We start from the raw sequence: 19028 nt of genomic DNA, 5'->3' as shown, positions 1-19028 counted from the left end.
CCACCCCCCCCCCACCCCCGCCCCGCTTTAACCCCATACCCCCCACATAACCTAAGGGGCAACTTAGTATGGTCAATCCACCTAACCTTCATTTCTTTGGGCTGTGTGGGGAAACCGGAGCACCCTGAGGAAGCCCACGCAGCCATGGGGAGAATGTGCAGACTCCGCACAGTCACCCGAGGCCGGAACTGAACCCGGGTCTCTGGCGCTGTGAGGCAGCAGTGCTAACCACTGTGCCGTCCTCTCAACCTTGCTTTCTCCAAGGAGAACAGGCACAAATTCCCCAATCTTTCTATGTAGCTGAATTCTCTGGCTACAGTAAAGTTTAGTCCAGAATATATTGTATTACTGATTTATTTTATGAATGGACATCTAATTGCTTTGAGTTAAATACTAATTAAATAAATTGTGCACACTAAACTTGGTGTTGCTATTGGCTCTTAATTGGTCACGTTAATAACATTGCTTTCGAACCACTGAAAAGCCAACATGTTTCTTTTTGCATTTTGTTCATACTGACATAACCATCAATGTAGGTAACAGGATGTGAGCTCAGTCTTCATAGGTTGACGTCCATGTATGTGTAAGAAATGGCACTCAGTTAATTCTTACATGCAGGGAATTGTTTTTGATTAAATTAAGAATGAAGAACCGTATCTTACTTTGACAAACACCAATTCTTGTAGTAACAGTTTACAATTAAAAAACTGATAATTTCACACAATAAATATTCTTTACTCCTTCTATGAAATACTGGTTGTTTCAGTAAACCCATCAGTTTGCTCAAAATGAAGCTGATCTCGAAGACATTTTTGAAAATATATTAGGAACTGTTCCCTCCAGAGTCATTAAGTCAGTCAGAAACTGTTGACCATCTGATAGGTTCCCACGATGCAGCATACATGTGACAGGAGGCGACGGTTGATAGCTTCCCAGAAGCCCAGACTTTAGCTGATGAATTATTGTAGAGTCATAGTTTTACAGCACAATAAGAGGCCCTTCAGCCCATCGTGTCTGTGTCAGCCATCAAGCACCTATCTATCCTAATCCCAATTTGCAGCACTTGGTCCTTAGTCCAAATGCTATGCCATTTCAGGTGCTCATCTAAATGCTGTGAGGGTTCATGCCTCTATTCTCCTTTCAGTCAGTGAGTTCAGCTGCCCACCGTCCCCTGATGAAACTGTTTTTCCTCAAATACTGTCTAAATCTCCTGCCCTTTATCTTAAATCTATACCCCCCCCCCCCCCCCCCCCCCAGTTATTGATCCCTCTACTAAGGGGAAAGTTTTTTCCTATCTACCCTATACAAGTCCCTCATAATATTGTACACCTCAATCAGGTCTCCCCTCACTCTTCTCTCCTCTAAGGAAAACAGCCCCAGCCGAACCAGTCTCTCTTCATCACTGAAATGCAGCCCAGCAACATCCTAGTGAATCTTCTCTGTGATGTGTTAGGCAGGTTGGTCCGATGTGGACTGCACTCGATGCAGGGAAGTTAGAAACAGATGTCTATCACTGGAGAAGATCCAACACTGTTTTATTCAACTATAGAACTGCTATAGATATTCAGCTGTGGGTCGACATTATACTGAACTGACTGGTGACCTTGTAGTAGCCTGACCAGACTTACTAGCTACCGTATGGTGTTTGCACTTGCTAGCTCGGGGACTCTGACTGTCTCAGTAGCTGAGTCCCGAGAGAGCGGGAAACCTAGTGCCCTCTGGCTTTATAGTGGTAGTGTCCTGTCTGGTGATTGGCTGAACTGTATTGTATGCTTACTGGTCATCCTATGTGTCAATCACTGCCTGTCTGCCTCTCATTATATACATGAGTGGATATTATGACATCTCCCCCCCTTTTTTTTAATTAAATAAATACTGAGGTATATATATATATATGCCTGACTATATACAAACGGTGCTTGAACAAACGTATATACATGGGAAGGTGTCGATAGTGCAGATACATGGCAAACAAAGCAATATTTACAAAGGTTAAATCGATTAATTCAGTCACAAAATTTACAAAAGTTCTGTTTACAGATTCAGTCTTTGTGGTGGGCAACGAATTCTTGTCGATCGCCGCAGAGGTGGATCAGGAGCCGCCTGCACGTGGATAGATGGGATCGCTGCCATCGCGGTGGTCGCGTGGGCCGGCAGGATCGTTGGCAGATCAGTGGTCTCGTGGCAGGGTACGTCTGGAGGAAGTATGATGGCCGGTGGAGCACTGCTGTCAGGTGGTGGGCATGGAACGCTTCGCAATGTGCGATTCATGAGCATCTGCGCTGGAGACAACCCACTGGACAATGGGGTTGCACTGAATGCCAGCATTGCCAGGTTGAAGTCGGAGCCTGAGTCTGCAGCTTTGCACAGCAACCGCTTGACAATATGGGCCCCTTTCTCGGCCTTCCCGTTTGATTGCGGGTGGTGGGGACCGGAGGTAACGTGACGGAAGTTGTAGGACTGTGCAAAATCAGACCATTCTTGGCTGTAAGAGCATTGATCGTTGTCACTCATTACCGTGAGTGGTATCCCGTGCCTGGCGAATGTTTCTTTGCAGGCTTTGATGACCGCCTTCGACGTGAGGTCGGACAGTTTCACCACTTCTGGGTAACTGAAGAAGTAGTCGACCAGGAGTTCGTAATCACGCCCCTTGGCGTGGAAAAGGTCTACACATACTTTGGACCACGGAGATGTCACGATCTCGTGCTGTTGCAGTGTTTCCTTGGGTTGAGCCAGTTTAAACTTCTGACAGGTGGGGCAGTTGAGGACCGTGTTGGCAATGTCCTGGTTAATGCCCGGCCAATAAACCGCCTCCCGAGCTCTGCGTCGGCATTTCTCAACTCCAAGGTGACCCTCATGGATTTGACCCAGCACCATAGCCTGCATGCTCTGAGGAATAATGATCCTGTCGAGTTTCATAAGGATTCCCTCCACAACCGTCAGCTCGTCTTTCACGTTAAAGAATTGGGGACATTGTCCTTTCTGCCAACCATGGGTAAGGTGCTGCATCAAACGCTGCAGTCGAGGATCCTTGGCCGTTTCCTCACGAATTTGGACACCCGTTCGTCAGAGGCTTGGAGGTTGGTGGCACACAATTGCACTTGCGCTTCTATGTGACAGATGAAGTCACCTTGTTCACATGGTGTGGTGATGGACCGGGATAGGGCATCTGCAATGTTCAGCGCTTTGCCTGGCATGTAGACAACTTCGAAGCCATAGCGACGGAGTCGAAGAAGAATTCGCTGTAACCGAGGTGTCATGTCATTTAAATCCTTCTGGATTATGTGGACTAGAGGCCTGTGGTCCGTTTCCACTGTCAATTTCGGCAGGCCGTAAACGTAGTCATGAAACTTGACTATCCCTGTCAGGAGACCCAGACACTCCTTTTCGACCTGGGCATACCGTTGCTCAGTGGGCGTCATGGCCCTGGAGGCATACGCCACTGGAGCCCAGGACGAGGAATCATCTCGCTGGAGCAGCACTGCCCCAATGCCGTCTTGGCTTGCATCAGTTGATATCTTGGTTTCCTTCGTTGGGTCGAAGAATGCTAGAACTGGGGCTGTGGTGAGATTTGCCTTCAGCTCACGATATTCCGCTTCATGTGTGGCCAGCCACTGGAATTCCATTGACTTCTTGACGAGTTGGTCATGGTGTGGGATGCCATATTGGGAATGAATTTCCCGAGAAAGTTGAACATCCCGAGGAAGCGGAGGACCGCCTTCTTGTCCTCCGGGGTCTTCATGGCGTTGATCTCCAAGACCTTGTCGGTGTCTGGCCGCACACCCTGCTGCGAGATGTGGTCACCTAGAAACTTAATATCCGATTGACCAAATGAGCACTTGGCCCTGTTGAGCTGGAGATCATGTTCATGAATTCGCTGGAAGACCTGCTTGAGGCGAGCGATGTGTTCCTGGGGCATTGTGGACCAGATAATCACGTCGTCCACGTATACTCACACCCCCTCGATGCCCTCCATCATCTGCTCCATGATGCAGTGAAACACTTCGGAGGCAGATATGATGCCGAAAGGCATGCGGTTATAGCAGTAGCGACCGAATGGGGTGTTGAACGTGCACAGCTTGCGACTGGACGTGTCCAGCTGTATTTGCCAAAAGCCCCGGGAGGCGTCCAGCTTAGTGAAGAATTTGGCATGAGCCATCTCACTGGTTAACTCTTCACGTTTCGGGATCGGGTAATGCTCCTGCATGATGTTGCGGTTTAGATCCTTAGGATCAATGCAAATGCAGACCTCCCCTGATGGCTTCTTTACGCAGACCATGGAGCTGACCCAGTCTGTTGGCTCTGTGACCTTCGAGATGATGCCCTGGTCTTGGAGGTCCTGTAGTTGCTTTTTCAGACGATCCTTGAGGGGCGCCAGCACCCGGCATGGTGCATGAATTACAGGGGTGGCGTTCGGTTTGAGCAGGATTTTATATCGGTACGGGAGCGTGCCCATTCCATCGAATACGCTGTGGTACTGCGTGATAATGTCGTCTATGTCAGCTTGCAAATTTCCATCGGGTGAGGCCGTCACCGGTGACGATGACATGGTGTGAACTCGCTGAACCAGGTTCAGGAGCTTGCAGGCGCGAGCACCGAGCAGGGACGCCCTGTCAGGCCTGACGATTTCAAACCGTAATGTTGCCTTGATCGCCTTGTTGGATACCTCTAGTTGACACGAGCCACTGGCAGCTATGGCATTGCCATTATAGTCAAGGAGCTGGCAGGCCGGTGGACGAATGCTTGGTCGGGCCTGGATGGTGTCGAGGTCGGATTGTAAGATGAGGTTCGCAGACGCGCCGGTGTCCAGTTTAAATCGGATGTGAGCCTTGTTAACTGTGAGGACAGCACACCACTCGTCGTCTGGATCCACACTGAGGATCGAGAGGTGTTGCGCAGGTGTGGTGGAGGCCAGCTCATGTGTGGTTATGATGCCCACCCGATATGAAGACTTGAGGCAGTCAGCAGCAGGGTCTGTTGGGCTGTCGGGATCGGAATCTGGCATGCCTTGCTGTATTGAGTGGACACTTCTGCACCGCAGCTGGGATCACTGGCTGCTGAGTGGTGGAGCAGATCTGCAAAGGGCTGCGTAGTGGCCAAGCTTGCCACACTGGAGACATCAGTGTCCTTTTGCCGGACATTGCCGCTTTAAGTGGGCGGAGCCACAATTCGGATGCGTCATGACACTGACTTCAGTGCATACCGTGCACCATTGCACATGTGCAGTGTGGTCGGTCGACGTACGCACCTGCGCAGTCGGGTTATCGGTCTCGTCGTCCACTCGGTCATGGCGCGCATGCGCAGGGATCTGGGAAAAGCGCGCAAAACGGCCACTGTCCTCGATGCTCAGGCCCTGCATCTGTGCGATGGCGTGCACCCTTTCCGCCTCGTGAGAGGCCAGTTTTGCAGTTTCTGCCGCCCTGATGTGGGAGTAACGATTCTTGGCATGCTCATGGACAACGTACGTCTCAATAGCGACAGAGAGGGTCAACTGTTTGATTTTAAGGAGCTGCTGCTGCAGAGAGTCAGAGTGGACGCCGAAAACGATCTGATCCGGGATCATGGAACCAGCCGTTGAGTCATAGTTACATGACTGCGCTAGGATGCGGAGATGGGTCAAGAAGGAGTGAAAAGTTTCATCCTTACCCTGAAGCCTCTGCTGGAAGATGTACCGTTCAAAGCTCTCATTCACCTCAATGTTGCAGTTGCTGTCGAACTTCAGCAGGACTGTTTTGAATTTTGTTTTGTCTTCACCGTCAGCGAACATAAGGGAGTTGTAGATATGGATGGCGTGATCCCCTGCAGTGGAGAGAAATAGCGCGATCTTCCTGGCATCCGATGCTGCCTCAAGGTCGGAGGCCTCGATGTACAAGAGGAACTTTTGCTTGAAGATTTTCCAGTTGGCGCCGAGGTTGCCGGAGATGCGGAGTTGCGGAGGAGGCTGGATGTTTTCCATGTCGCTGGATGGCTGCTTGCTGGTCAATGCTGATTCACTTGAGGTAGATCCATCAATATCAGTATCACTCTGGTACTATGATGTGTTAGGCAGATTGGTTCGATGTGGATTGCACTCGATGCAGGGAAGTTAGAAACAGATGTCTAACACTGGAGAAGATCCAACACTGTTTTATTCAATTATATAACTGCTATACATATTCAGCTGTGGGTCGACATTATACTGAACTGACTGGTGACCTTGTAGTAGCCTGACAAGACTTACTAGCTACCGCATGGTGTTTGCACTTGCTAGCTCGGGGACTCTGACTGTCTCAGTAGCTGGGTCCCGAAAGAGCGGGAAACCTAGTGCCCTCTGGCTTTATAGTGGTAGTGTCCTGTCTGATGATTGGCTGTACTGTGTTGTATGCTTACTGGTCATCCTCTGTGTCAATCACTACCTGTCTGCATCTCATTATATACATGGTTGGATATTATGACACTCTGCACCCTTTCCAGTGTAATTACATCCTCCCTATAGTGTGGCAATCAGAACTGTACATAGTACTGTAGCTATGGCCGAACGAGCACGTTGTACAACTTCATCATAACTTCAGTGCTCTTATATTCTATGCCTTGGCTAGTAAAGGCAAGTATCCTCTATACCTTCTTAACCACCTGATGTATTTATTTTGCTGTCTTTAAGAATCTTTGGACATACACCAAAGGTCCCTCTGGTTCTCTGTAATTTCCAATTGGATTATCTACAGAAATGGATCATCAAAAATTCTACTTATAATTAACCTTAGTATTTAAACCAGATTACACCAATTCTGCAATCGACCATAATATCAACCTCTCTTTTTTTATTTGTTTATGGGACATGGGCGTCGTAGACTGTGCCAGCATTTATTGCCCAATCCTAATTGCCCTTGAGGGGGCAGTTAGGAGTCATATGTCGGCAAGACCAGGTAAGGATGGCAGATTTCCTTCTCTAAAGGTTCTAGTGAACCAGATGGGATTTTACAACAATTGATTATGGCTTCATGGTCATCATTAGACTTTTAATTCCAGATTTTGTTTATTGAATTCATATTCCACTACCTTCAATGGTGGGATTTGAATCTGGATCTGGATCCCCAGAGTACCAGCCTCCCCGGACAGGCGCCGGAATGTGGCGATTAGGGGCTTTTCACAGTAACTTCATTGAAGCCTACTCGTGACAATAAGCGATTTTCATTCATTACTCTGGGTCTCTTTACGAGTCCAGTCCACCACCTCCCCCTGTCTGATGTCTAAACCATACTATTAGTCATCAAAGGGACCCCTTGGATTGCCATGTAAATAATTAGCGTGAATTAAAGCAAAATATTCAAAATTGAAGATTGAGAAACCAGAACAGCTCATAAAGCCTCAGATTAAATTCCACATTTAATTATCCTGCGAGACTTGATGGGGGAAATCAGGTGATAACAAGAAAGCAATTTTTCAAAAAAAACTTTCTTTAATTATTTGTTATCAAATATAGGTTAGCCACAGAGATTATTATTGCCACGTGGAACTTTAACAGTAGTCTTCAGCAATCTCTTCTGAAGAGTATTTTGTTTTCGATGCTAGCTGGCGTGGATGTTTCAGCATTCCTAAAGCATCTGACTTTATTATCTTTGCCTTCCAGAATTGTTTTTCATCAAGAATTCTGTGTGAGACAAGGCAGGATTAGCAAGGGCATTTCTGTTTCCATTTGTTCTGCCTTTCTATCTTGGAACAATAAACTCTGTACAACGAAGTGCTTTAGGTTTTGCTTTTGTTAGTTCACTTTCATTTCTGTGTCGTGCACAAAGGCAAGTAACGAATTATAAACATTTGAGATCATTTAGTATTAAAGTTTAATAATGCCGTAAAGCACAGTGCTGATTTGCTAGTAAGTAACTTCAAAGATCTTGTGTGTGCGTGTTTCAAAAAGGCAACTGTACAAACGAGAAGTCATATTTTACACAATTAAACAATGAATAGGTTCACCATTGTGATACTAATAAGATACGAGATTAACCAAAACTGGACAAAAGTGTTCATGGTCTGTTTTATTTAACTGAACCCTATTAATGTTTTATACACAGACAGCTTATTACATTTATTACCGCGAATAGTACATTTTCTATTCCGAACCTTTCATTGCACTAATTGAAATTGTCCAGGCACTAAACCAGCTCGCTAGAATATTTAATGTTCCTTGTTAACAGAAGCAAATATTAGTTTTGGTTTTAAAGTAGCCTTTTAATGTTAGTAATTAATCTTGACATTTTTATAAGGAGATTTGTGGACATCTTTTAAGTCAGTGGCAGACTTACATGAAGCCTGTTTTAGTTACAGTACAATGGAAAAAAATGTTTATGTTAATCTACATTGAATATTAATAACTAGTGGCCATTTAATTTAATTTAAAATGTGATCATCAATGGTGTGACTCTCCCTGCTTAAGGTACAGGATCTCTACGCTTAAGATGCAGAATTTCTACATGCAATTAGCTATCCAATTTACTATTTGAAATGCAAAAAGTGTAAAAACACGATTAGGCCCCCATTTTGCTGAAGCTTTTCATCTAAAGACACCTGAAGACATCTTGCACTTTTAGATTATTTCAGTTATTTTAGTCTGACCAATTGCTTAAAGTGTGAGGTGAAATGGTGCTGTGAGGGGGCACCGGGTATAAGGGACCCGAAAGAATCTCCTTAGCCAATCAAATTGAAATATGGCAAAATTAACAGTGCAATAAATGAGATAGAAATGCTAATTAAAATGAGTGAATTCAATTTTCAAATCAGGCTTGGAGATGAAAATAAAAGTTGCATTAAGAAAAAAAAAGAGACTGTATGGAAAGATTTAAAAAAAATTTAAAACACAGCATTAAGATCTTCAACAACAATTAATACCTGAAGAAATGAGGCCCCCTCCCCCTCATAGTTTATTTTCAGTACCGGGGACGACATTCATTATCAACTGTCACATTGAGAAAAGGGTGCTTTCTGTGGCATGTTTAATTGGTAGATACCATGAAATACACAACTTCATGTCATTCATTACAAGTCAACGGTAAGGCAGACAACAAAATGTCCTTTTCCAATAGCTAAGCTCGGAATCTACAACTTGGATAGACAACTTTCGACATTGACATTTTACCATGCATCTGCTCCTTGCTTGCAATTGCTGTAACATTTATGCATAGATAGCAAGAGACCAACATTAAACTTACTTTTATATTGACAGCAAATTCATCTGATGTTGGGCTGGAGGAGTTTGCAGAGATGTGGTAGGGTGGGGGTCATGAATGATTTTGAACACCCGGATGAGAATTTGAAAATTCAGGCGTCCACCAGAATGGGAGTCGACGCGGGGTCAACACTAACAGGACAGATGGGGGAATGGGAGTTGGTGAGAATTAGGGTACAGGCACCAGAGCGTTGGATGACCTCAAGTTTAGGGAGGATGAAAGTAGAATAGCAGTATCAGAATAGTGGAGTCCAGAGGTAACAAAGGTTTGATGAGGGTTTCAGCAGCGGATAAACTGAAGCATAATGAATGCAACTATCCGCAACAAGTGTGAAATGGCCCAGATAGGCGATGGATTGCAGATATCAGATTCCTCACCCCTAAGGAGCAGCGGGCCCTGGAGATTGCGGGATTGACAGAGGAGAGAGCGGTCACCGACAGTGAGGTTGTCCTGCAACGCTGCGGTGAGGATCCACTGCCCCTTCACACAGATGACCTGTCTCACGTGTAGTGTTCATGTCAGACAAAATTATCCTTCCCTCTCACTGACCACATGCCCATTGTCTCACAGGATCTCCAACTGATGGGGCCAGGCCATTCGGAGTTGCCCCCGAATGGCACCCAAGAGAACACCTCTGAAGAGAGCTCTGAGGAGACCACCATTGATCACAAAGTAATACAGTACAGAAGTGGCCCTTCGGCCCATCGAGTCAGTACGCACACCTGAAAGACACCTGATCTGCTTACCTAATCCCATTTGCCAGCACTTTGCCCTTATCTTGAATGTTATGACATGCAAAGTGATCCTCATAATAATAATCTTTATTATTGTCACACGTAGGCTTACATTGACACTGAAATTAAGTTACTGTGAAAATCCCCTAGTCGCCACACTCCGGCGCGTGTTCGATACACAGAGGGAGAATTCAGAATGTCTAATTCATCCAGGTAGTTCTGTGAGGAAACCAGCCACTACCACCCTTCCAGACAGTGAATTAAAAGATTTTTCTCAAATACCCCCTGAACCTCCTGCCCCTCACACTGAACCTGTGTTCCCTCGAAACTGACCATTCAACTAAGGGGAACAGCTGCTCCCTATCCACCCTGTCCATGCCCTTCATAATTGATGTGACACAGCTATCCTCCTCACCTTCCACCAGCGCAGAGGCACACACACTTCAGTGGGCGACTTTAGTGGACAGGCATCTGTGGCACAATCTGGCGAGCACCACACAGTTCCTGATGCTCAGATGGTCGCAGGAATATCCAAGGAAGTCAGCAGTCGGAGGTCTGCTGGATCTGAGGACTGCGTCCCAGTCAGATGTCAAGCCTCCGGATAAGGTTATCCTGGAGCTGATGCAGACACTAAGGCACAAGAGGGGATATAAGCGCAGCGCCGGCCCTAGGGTTGCTGGCGCCCCGGGCAAGCTGAACTTCGGCGCCCTTGGGGGGGGTGGGGGGTGGCAGGGCCGGGGGGGGGGGGGGGGGGCGTGGGGGGCGGAGTGGGCGGGGCGGGCCGGGGGAGGGGGCCGGAGGGGGCCCAAGGGGGGGGGCCGGAGTGACCACCGGCGAGCCTGGATCCATCCGCCATGTTTGTGCGGGGCGGCCTGAGGGAGGGCGGCCACTGCGCATGCGCTGGTTGGCACTGGCCCAACTGCGCATGCGCGGTACCCGAGTCTTTTACGCGGCGCCCCTAGCACATGGCGCCCCGGGCGACTGCCCGAGTTGCCGGTACCTTGAGCCGGCCCTGTATAAGCGATACTCCAGCGATTGGAGGTGTGCCAAAGGCTACGGGCACAGGAGGTGGCGCCGGCAATGCGTGGCCCGAGGCCAACACTGCTAAGCTGGCAATCGCAGTGGAGAGCCTGGAGCACGATGCCAGTGCTTTTAAAAATTTGTTCTTGGGATGTGGGTGTCACTGACTGGGCCACCATTTGTTTCCCATCCCTAATTGCCCTTGAACCGAGTGCTTGCTCGGTAATTTAAGTGGGGCAGTTAAGAGTCAGGAGTGTGTGGATCTGGAATAACATGCAGGCCGGACCGGATAAGGTCAGCAGATTTCCTTCCCTGAAGGACATTAGTGAACCAGATGGGTTTTTACAACAATCTGCAATGATTTCATGGTCATCATTAGACTTTTAAATTCAGATTTATTTTTATTGCATTCAAATTTCACCATCTGCCATAATGGGATTCAAACTCAGGACCCCAGCACATTGCCCTGGGTCTCTGGATTACTAGTACAGTGACATTACAACTCTGCCACTACTTCCCCGCGTGCTCAGTAGTGGTGACCAAGGCATGGCTTAGTCAGTGACAGCCATGGGTGAGGGCCTTGACATTATGTCTGAATAGCGTGGAGAAGTCCCAGACACAGGGGAACATTGGTGGGGCACTACAGAGCATGGCTGTGGTGAATTATAAACCTAGTAATTCACACTGTGTTCTATTATATGTATTGTGTCCTTGTGGGCTCTGTATGCGAGCCGTTGCGCGGCTCTGCCCATAGGGGGAGATGAGGAGTTTGTACTAGGCTCCACCCTTGGCGCCTCCCACTAACCGGAAGTATAAAGCTCTGAAGTCGTGAGCCTGCTGCCAGTTCATCTCGTCGCAGGCAGGCTCTGTTGTAAGATTATTAAAACCCCGGTTCACTTCCAATCACGTGTCTTGTGAATTGATGGTCTCATCAATGGCCCACTGAGAACCATCGCTGGGAGTGTCAACGCCATTGTGTAGACGATGGGGAGCCACCAGGGCTGGCAAAGCCGCATGACTCACTCCAGCTGCCCCTCCATCCCATGGCCCTATGGGCACCGTCCAGGAGGTGGAAGCGCTGGAGGCCAACCTGGTACCTGTCACCAGGGAGAGGACAGGAGTCTTCAGTTCCTCTGATTCCCCCTTCCTGATTCTTGCACGTCACAACTGCAGTGGGCAGAACAGGGTAGCGCACCCGGTCCCTCCAATGGGAATGTCTACTCACTCCCTCAGCAGCCATTGTGCCAGTTTAATGCTTTAAATCTTGTGTCTACTATGTACGTTCTGTGTACGTTCCTCGGCCTCAGAAAAATACGTTACACTGCACTTCGGTACATGTGACAATTGACAATCAATCAAATCAATTATAAAGGAGAACCTAATGACGTCTGTATGATCTCTCACTGGGGAGCTGGTTAATTCATGGGAGCCCGTTACACTGGACTTCCATTTTGCTAAAGAGATTGAGAGCGGTGCTAATGGGGTGAATTAACTTCTCGCCATGTTAGGGCGGGATCCAGAACCTGCCAACAGGAGAGGGCTGGTGGGGTGGCGAACTGATTTGAACCCGATACAGATCCCGATTTTGGCCTCTTCCATATTTAACTGGCACATCCAAATCCACGCCGGCGCAACAGTGGCTAAATCGCACCCCACATCCTCGCCCTTGTACTGAGAACTGTGTTCTTAACTTTCCTTACACCCTTAGTTTAAAAAAAAATTATTTCCTGGAATGTGGGCATCGCTGTCTAGAGCATTTATTGTCCATCCTTAATTGCCCTTGAGGTGGTGGTGGTGAGTCACCTTCTTGAACGGCTGCAGTCCATGTGGTGTAGGTAAACGCACAGTGCTGTTAAGGAAGGAGTTCCAGGATATTCACCCAGAGACAGTGAAGGAATAGCAACATGTTTCCAAGTCAGGATGATGTGTGGCTTGGAGGGAAACTTGCAAATGGTGTGTTCCATGCATTTGTTGCCCTTGTTCTTCTAGGTGGCAGAGGTCACGGATTTGGAGGGTGCTGTCAGAGGAGCCTTGGTGAGTTGCCGCTGTGCATCTTGTAGATAATGCACATTGCCGTCATTATACATTTATCGTAGAAGGAATGAATATATAAGGTGGCGGATGGGGTGCCAATCAAGCAGATTGCTTTGTCCTGGATGGTGTCGAGCTTCTTGGGTGTTGTTGGCACTGCACTCATCCAGGCAAGTGGAGGAGTATTCCATTGCACTCCTTGTAGATGGTGAACATGCTTTGGGGAGAGCACAGTAAGAAGTCTTACAACGCCAGGTTAAAGTCCAAAAGGTTTGTTTCAGATCACTAGCTTTCGGAGCACAGCTCCTTCCTCAGGTCCATTCACCTCAGGAAGGTGCTCCGTAAGCTAGTGATTTGAAACAAACCTGTTGGACTTTAACCTGGTGTTGTAAGGCTTCTTACTGTGATCACCCCAGTCCAACGCCGGCATCTCCACATCATGCTTTGGGGAGTGAGGAGGTGAGTTTGTCGCTGCAGAATTCCCAGCTTCTGAACTGCCCGTGTATCAACAGTATTTATATGGATGGTCACATCCAGTTGTTGGCCAATGGTAATGGGGGATGAAGCAATGAAAATCCATTGAATGTCAAGTGGTGATAGTCAGATCCTGTCTTGTTGGAGATAGTCATTGCCTGCCACTTGGGTGATGCTTGTCATTTACAAGTCCAAGGCAGAATATTGGCCAGCTGTTAACTCTCAAAAGCAACCCAATCATCATTTCTAAGCATAGGTGGAAAGTACTTTCATTTCCCTTACACAGAAACATAGAAAGCAGGACTAGGCCATTCAGCCCATCAAGGCATTATCATGCCTGATCCTCTACCTCAACGCCTTACTCCCATTCTCTCCCTATATACCTCTATGCCTTTCATGTGTAGAAATCTATTTCTTTCTTATATACATTGTGATTGGGCTTCCACAGCCTTGTGTGGTAGAGAATGCCATGGGTTTGCCATCCTCTGAGAGAAGATGTTTCTCCTAATCTCAGCCCTAAATGGCCTAGGCTAAATCCTGAGATTGTGGCCCCTCATTCTAGACCCTCTCCCCAGCCAGAGGAAACATCAGCCCTATATCCAGTCTGCCCAGCCCTGTCAGAACTCATACGCTTCAATGAAATCCCCTCTTATTCTTCTAAACTTACCTCTGCAAGAAATTTATTTGCCAAGGGCCTTTTAATGATAATTACATGACTAAGTTCTTAAAGGTTGCGTTCATTTGTCAATCTCCTTTGTGGCAATACACAAATTGACTTGAATTTCAGTCATAGATAATTTGGACTCATTAGGGGTATAAGTCATACTTTGGGTGAAATGTAACTGCAATATTTCATTAAAGACAGACCCCAAACTGAAACACGACCCCAAACTGAAACAGGAAGAGCTATCCCACCCCCCCTCCCCCAAGGCTACATTGCAGAATTTCACAAACCTTGTACCACATTGGAATAGAATGTTGGTGAGATGGATTCATTTTACACACCCACAGTGCCAACATGGAACCTTTCCAGCTCTCAGTTAGGTGCGCAATGTTGACAATTTTCCATTCCTTTCACAGTTGTACCATCTACCAGATCAACCGCAGCTACTCGCCACGGCTCCTTCGACAGCGTCCTCCAAACCTGCGACCGCTACCACCTCGAAGGACAAGGGCAGCAGATGCATGGGAACGCCGCCATTTCATATTCCCCTCCAAGCCACACACCATCCTGATTTGGAACTATATCACCGTTCCTTCGCTGTCACTGGATCAAAATCTTGGAACTTGCTTCCGAACAGCACTGTGGGTTATCGACACCACATGGACTACAGAAGTTCAAGAAGGTGGCACCACCTTCTCAAGGGAAATTAAGACTAGGCAATAAGCGGACAGTACAAAACACTTCCATTTGTTGAAACCTCCCAGTGGTGGCACAATTAGAAATATATAGTAGCAGATGTGTGGCATTACAAGTGCTTTCCATTCCTGATGCCCTCCGTGTTATAGATGCTCAATTATGCGCCAATGCATTCCGATGACAAAGACACCAGAACTCAGTGTTGGGCCTGTTGGTATTCAAGAGTGATGTTGCAACTTTCCATCTAAAAGCTCATTCCGTTCTGATTGGCACACACAATACTGCAGTAATCTAGTACCTCATGCAAATGGATGGAAGGTCCAAGTCCCAGTGTAAGGATGCGTTTGTGCAAACCCTTGTTGCCTACTCCGCTATCTGTCTGGAAAATTGGTTTAGCTGGAACATGGTCCAGTCGCATCAGCAAATTGTGCATGAAACTACTGATCGTATTCTTCAGCAGTAAAGTCATCAACTGGCCTTGGGAGAGAATACAGAGAGCTGCCATATTTTCCTCCTGAATTTGAAAATCTGTGTATGTTGCCATTTCATGAGATGGGTTGGGGGAAGGGGGAGGGGCAGGAAGGAGCATGTTACCATCCTCTTCCAATCTCTATAATTCAGAGAATCTAGCAAAACGAGACAGAATTCTACCATTGTGGTGAAGTTAATAGTGCGCCTCCTTCCCTTCCTGCCAATAGCCTAAACTGCAGGTTACTCAGACTGAAACAAATGGGACAGATTAAGAATCTCTAGAAAAAGAAGTCCAGAACTCCAAAGTTCGTCTACTATAACCAAACTCAATTTTTCTTGTTGCCCATCATAATTGCGAACCATGACCCCAAAATCTTCAGCTACTTCCTGGAATTCTTGCCCTCAAGTTCCAGCTCTACCACACACAGACATTTTAAACTTAGATCCAAGTAGCCTCAACTGGGAAGATGAATGAATTGCAGAAGGATGCCACTCATCAGGCATAACCCATGTTAGCTGGACTGATTGTTGGTTGAACAAGGCAGTGTATGCAACCTCCATGACAAGGCGCGTAGGACATTTGAATGAGATGCAATCGGGTTTTCTATGAAAATGCTGATCTTCCAATATCCGTTGGGCTGAATTATTCTTCAACTGCCAATGCCCCACAACAACCTGATTTACTGTCCGGTATCGAGAGGCTCGACAGCCGGTGTGGGAACCCTACCTGCAGTCATTCTTGCAAGGATTAGCAACTAGCTACTTCATTTTCTCTACTGTTTTTGATTATCTGAAGTCCCCATATTGGAATTATGAAGTGCTTTAATATTTTCTGCACTGTTATAACTTTGTGCCAATTGGAAATAGCAATGTTACAGAGGTTATCTATACCTATGGTTCTCAATCAGGGGAGGCATTTCTCAGGCACTTTAACAAACTGGATAATACATTCAGCAGAATGTTGTCATTTAAACAGATTTGATAACCTAATTATTTAAACAATGAAAGGTAAAAAGGCAACAGTATGATCTTCTGCTGCATGCAGACTTCAGATTTATAGTTATACCTATTAAATTAAGATTTTTATTTCTGAATCAGGCCTCCAAGCAAATGAATTTATAACAACATTTATAATAGCACACTGAAAAACGATGAACGGGTTGATACAGCAAACATAAATTTGAAATTTACTTTTTATAAATGTTTTTTTTAAACAACAAGTAGGTTAAATGCAAGATGTGACTGTTAACCTGCTTACTTACTGAGTAACTATAAAACACGTATCTTTGCACTCAGTGATAATGGAATTAAGTTCACTATTTTCCATTTTGCAGAATCACGCATTTGCAGAAGTCACATGATCTTCAACCTGAAGCTTGGTCCTGCACATTGGGCATCTTCATGATTTACCTTTCAATGCTCACGTTTGGGATGAATACCAAGATACAGTATCACTTAACATGACACCTTCAGCGTATTGGTCATTCCTTCACAAGATAAAAGTGATTTTGGTAGTAAACAGGACATTTGTAGTAATTCAAGCACATTGCACCATTTTGGAGGGACAGAAAGTATACATTTGGCATTAATCTGTGTCTCTTTTTTCCCCCCCTTGCACAGATTTGGCATTGATCTGTGTCTCTTTCCCCCCCCTTGCATAGACTAATGTTCCAACATTTTCTGGTTATTGCTAAACTATGAAACACATAAGCTGTCCTAAACTTTCAGGTGCAATTAATGCTTTTTTTTAAAAAAAAACAAAAACAAAAAGCATACAGAAATCTTTTTGAAAGAAATGCCTATTTTGTATTCTTTGTGCTGCAAGAAATACTGAATATTTGTTAAGCAATACTGCATGAAAAGCATTGTGATTTATAAAACTCTCATTATTCTTTGTCATTATGGCGGTCAGTAAATTTTATTTCTGTTACTACAGTGAGTGTGAAAAAGTAACTCAAAGCTGGACAACACAGTAAGGCTTTACTTTAATTCTGCAATTATGTTGGATCTTTTTTTACTGTACAATTCAGTGTGCAAGATACTGCCTTATTTGAATTTCCATGTTGGTAGAGACTATCAGCCACTCTTCTGTCCCATTAAAATATAAATAAGGCTGTAATTATTTACCAAATTTTATAGTGAATACAATTTTATAAATAGCATAATATATGTATAAGATAGATTGTTTTGCTATCGAAAACAATTACAAAAGTAACATATTGTGAATTAAATTACATTCTGCTTTCCATATGTCCTCCAAACAACATTCAACAAAGTGGGTTGATAAACAGTTACATTAAAGCACCTTCATAGCATTTTCATAACAATTGAATATATAAGGTTCATAATATTAGCTCTCGCATGAGCTCAGTAGGTAATAAGCTAGGTAATTTGCTGTCACTTCACATTTCAATCCCAGTTCTTAATTTTTTTTGAAGTGCATCTTCACACACACACACTTTTTCCCCTTTTTGGGGAATAGTGGGTGAGTGGTGGAAGGATTCCTGAGCTGTTGGACTATGTTATGATCAGTCCTTCCATGGCCAACATGTCCTAGTGTCGGACTTAAATCCTGAGCCACTGGTCCAGAGATAGGGATGCTACCACTGTGTCACAAGACCTCCTGGATCTTAGGTAAGGCAGTGATACAGAATGATACAATTAACCTTAGCATGGTGGGGTTGGGGCAAAAGAGGGAAACCAGCAAAGGATTCTGAGCTTTGATTGCTACCCAGTGGCCTATCAAAAAATAGAAGGTTCAGGCTCAACTCTGATGCCTCCAACCCATTAACTTTCCATTGAGCATTATTATCTCCATTGACAACAGAAACAAAACTCAGCATATGTCACTGCCTTCAGAAGAGTCAGGACATGTTTGAACTGTACTGATGCACTATCCTTTAACCATTCTTTATATGATTTGGTACAGATTCTTATATTTTATAAAATTATAATTTTGACATACTGTAATGTAGTAAATATTCCAAGAAAAATACACTGAACTGTAATTTACCAGCACGATTGAAAATTATTATTGGCTATATAATGTTTATTAAAATTATGTTGGAATTCCTGGCCTTCACCATCTTGATTACAGTTATCCTCGAACTTGCAATGGTGACAGTCGTTGAAGCAACTTTTTTTTATCTGTGTAGTTCACTCGACAGTGATTTTCATAAGGGTCAAACAAAGAAATCAATGGAGACACAGCAAGAAAAGTCAAACCTGCACACACTTATACAGTATAGCAGAGTTCTTTACAATCAAGTAGTAAGAAAGACAGGAGTTACTATGCAGACGGGAGTAATGCTCGAGGAATAAAAAGTATTGAAAAATCATATCCCTTCCAAATTCCTAGGTAAAGCCCACATTTTTAAACATTATTTATGTTTCTTTGTAATAATGCTGCTATCACATGTCACTTGGTAAATCCTGTAAACATACACATACATACATACAAATCAAGGAATTCTTAAAGGAACTGGTATCATGAGATAAATCTATCAAACACTGTTTGTAAAAGTTATTGGAATTATCCAATTTTTCTTTTTAAAAGTTACATTTCCAGCTTAAAGCATTTCCTTTGTTTTTTGTAAGTACAGAAATAAGGCTTCTTTGAGCTGTTTGCTGTTTATTTCTTTTGTTCTGCGGTTTTCCTTTAAAAGGCTACAAAAAGTAACAACAGAGTTTGATAATAAAACAAGTCAGCCAGGTTGACAACATAGATCTTGAACA

At 45.1% G+C, this 19028-nt stretch overlaps 2 protein-coding genes across 7 annotated transcripts in view; one reads left to right on the top strand and one right to left on the bottom strand.

Annotated features, from left to right (window-relative positions):
* Nucleotides 1–18362, top strand: part of LOC119964442 (phospholipid phosphatase-related protein type 5-like) — a 178407-nt gene extending 160045 nt beyond the window's left edge. Inside the window, exons 6-8 of one of the 4 annotated variants that reach the window (XR_005460301.1) lie at nt 12947–12991; nt 14543–16301; nt 16628–18362. Coding sequence is in view for 2 of the 4 variants with exons in the window: in XM_038793921.1 (XP_038649849.1) it covers nt 12947–12991; nt 16628–16654 (72 nt within the window). In the remaining 2 variants the exon portion in view is untranslated. The remainder of the gene's footprint in view (nt 1–12946; nt 12992–14542; nt 16302–16627) is intronic. The other 3 variants (XR_005460302.1, XM_038793921.1, XM_038793922.1) reach the window with 3 other exon arrangements.
* The window catches only part of LOC119964441, a 46113-nt gene continuing 34531 nt past the window's right edge, over nt 7447–19028 (bottom strand). For 2 of the 3 annotated variants that reach the window (XM_038793918.1, XM_038793920.1), the window contains exon 6: nt 7447–7630. In XM_038793918.1, the coding sequence (XP_038649846.1) occupies nt 7498–7630 (133 nt within the window). In that variant the 3' untranslated portion in view covers nt 7447–7497. Of the gene's footprint in view, nt 7631–17268; nt 18960–19028 lie in introns of those variants that run through there. The other variant, XM_038793919.1, reaches the window with a different exon arrangement.

Source organism: Scyliorhinus canicula, chromosome 4, assembly GCF_902713615.1.
Source record: "Scyliorhinus canicula chromosome 4, sScyCan1.1, whole genome shotgun sequence".
Taxonomy (NCBI): Eukaryota; Metazoa; Chordata; class Chondrichthyes; order Carcharhiniformes; family Scyliorhinidae; genus Scyliorhinus; species Scyliorhinus canicula.
This window is presented reverse-complemented; position numbering and strand designations above follow the sequence as displayed.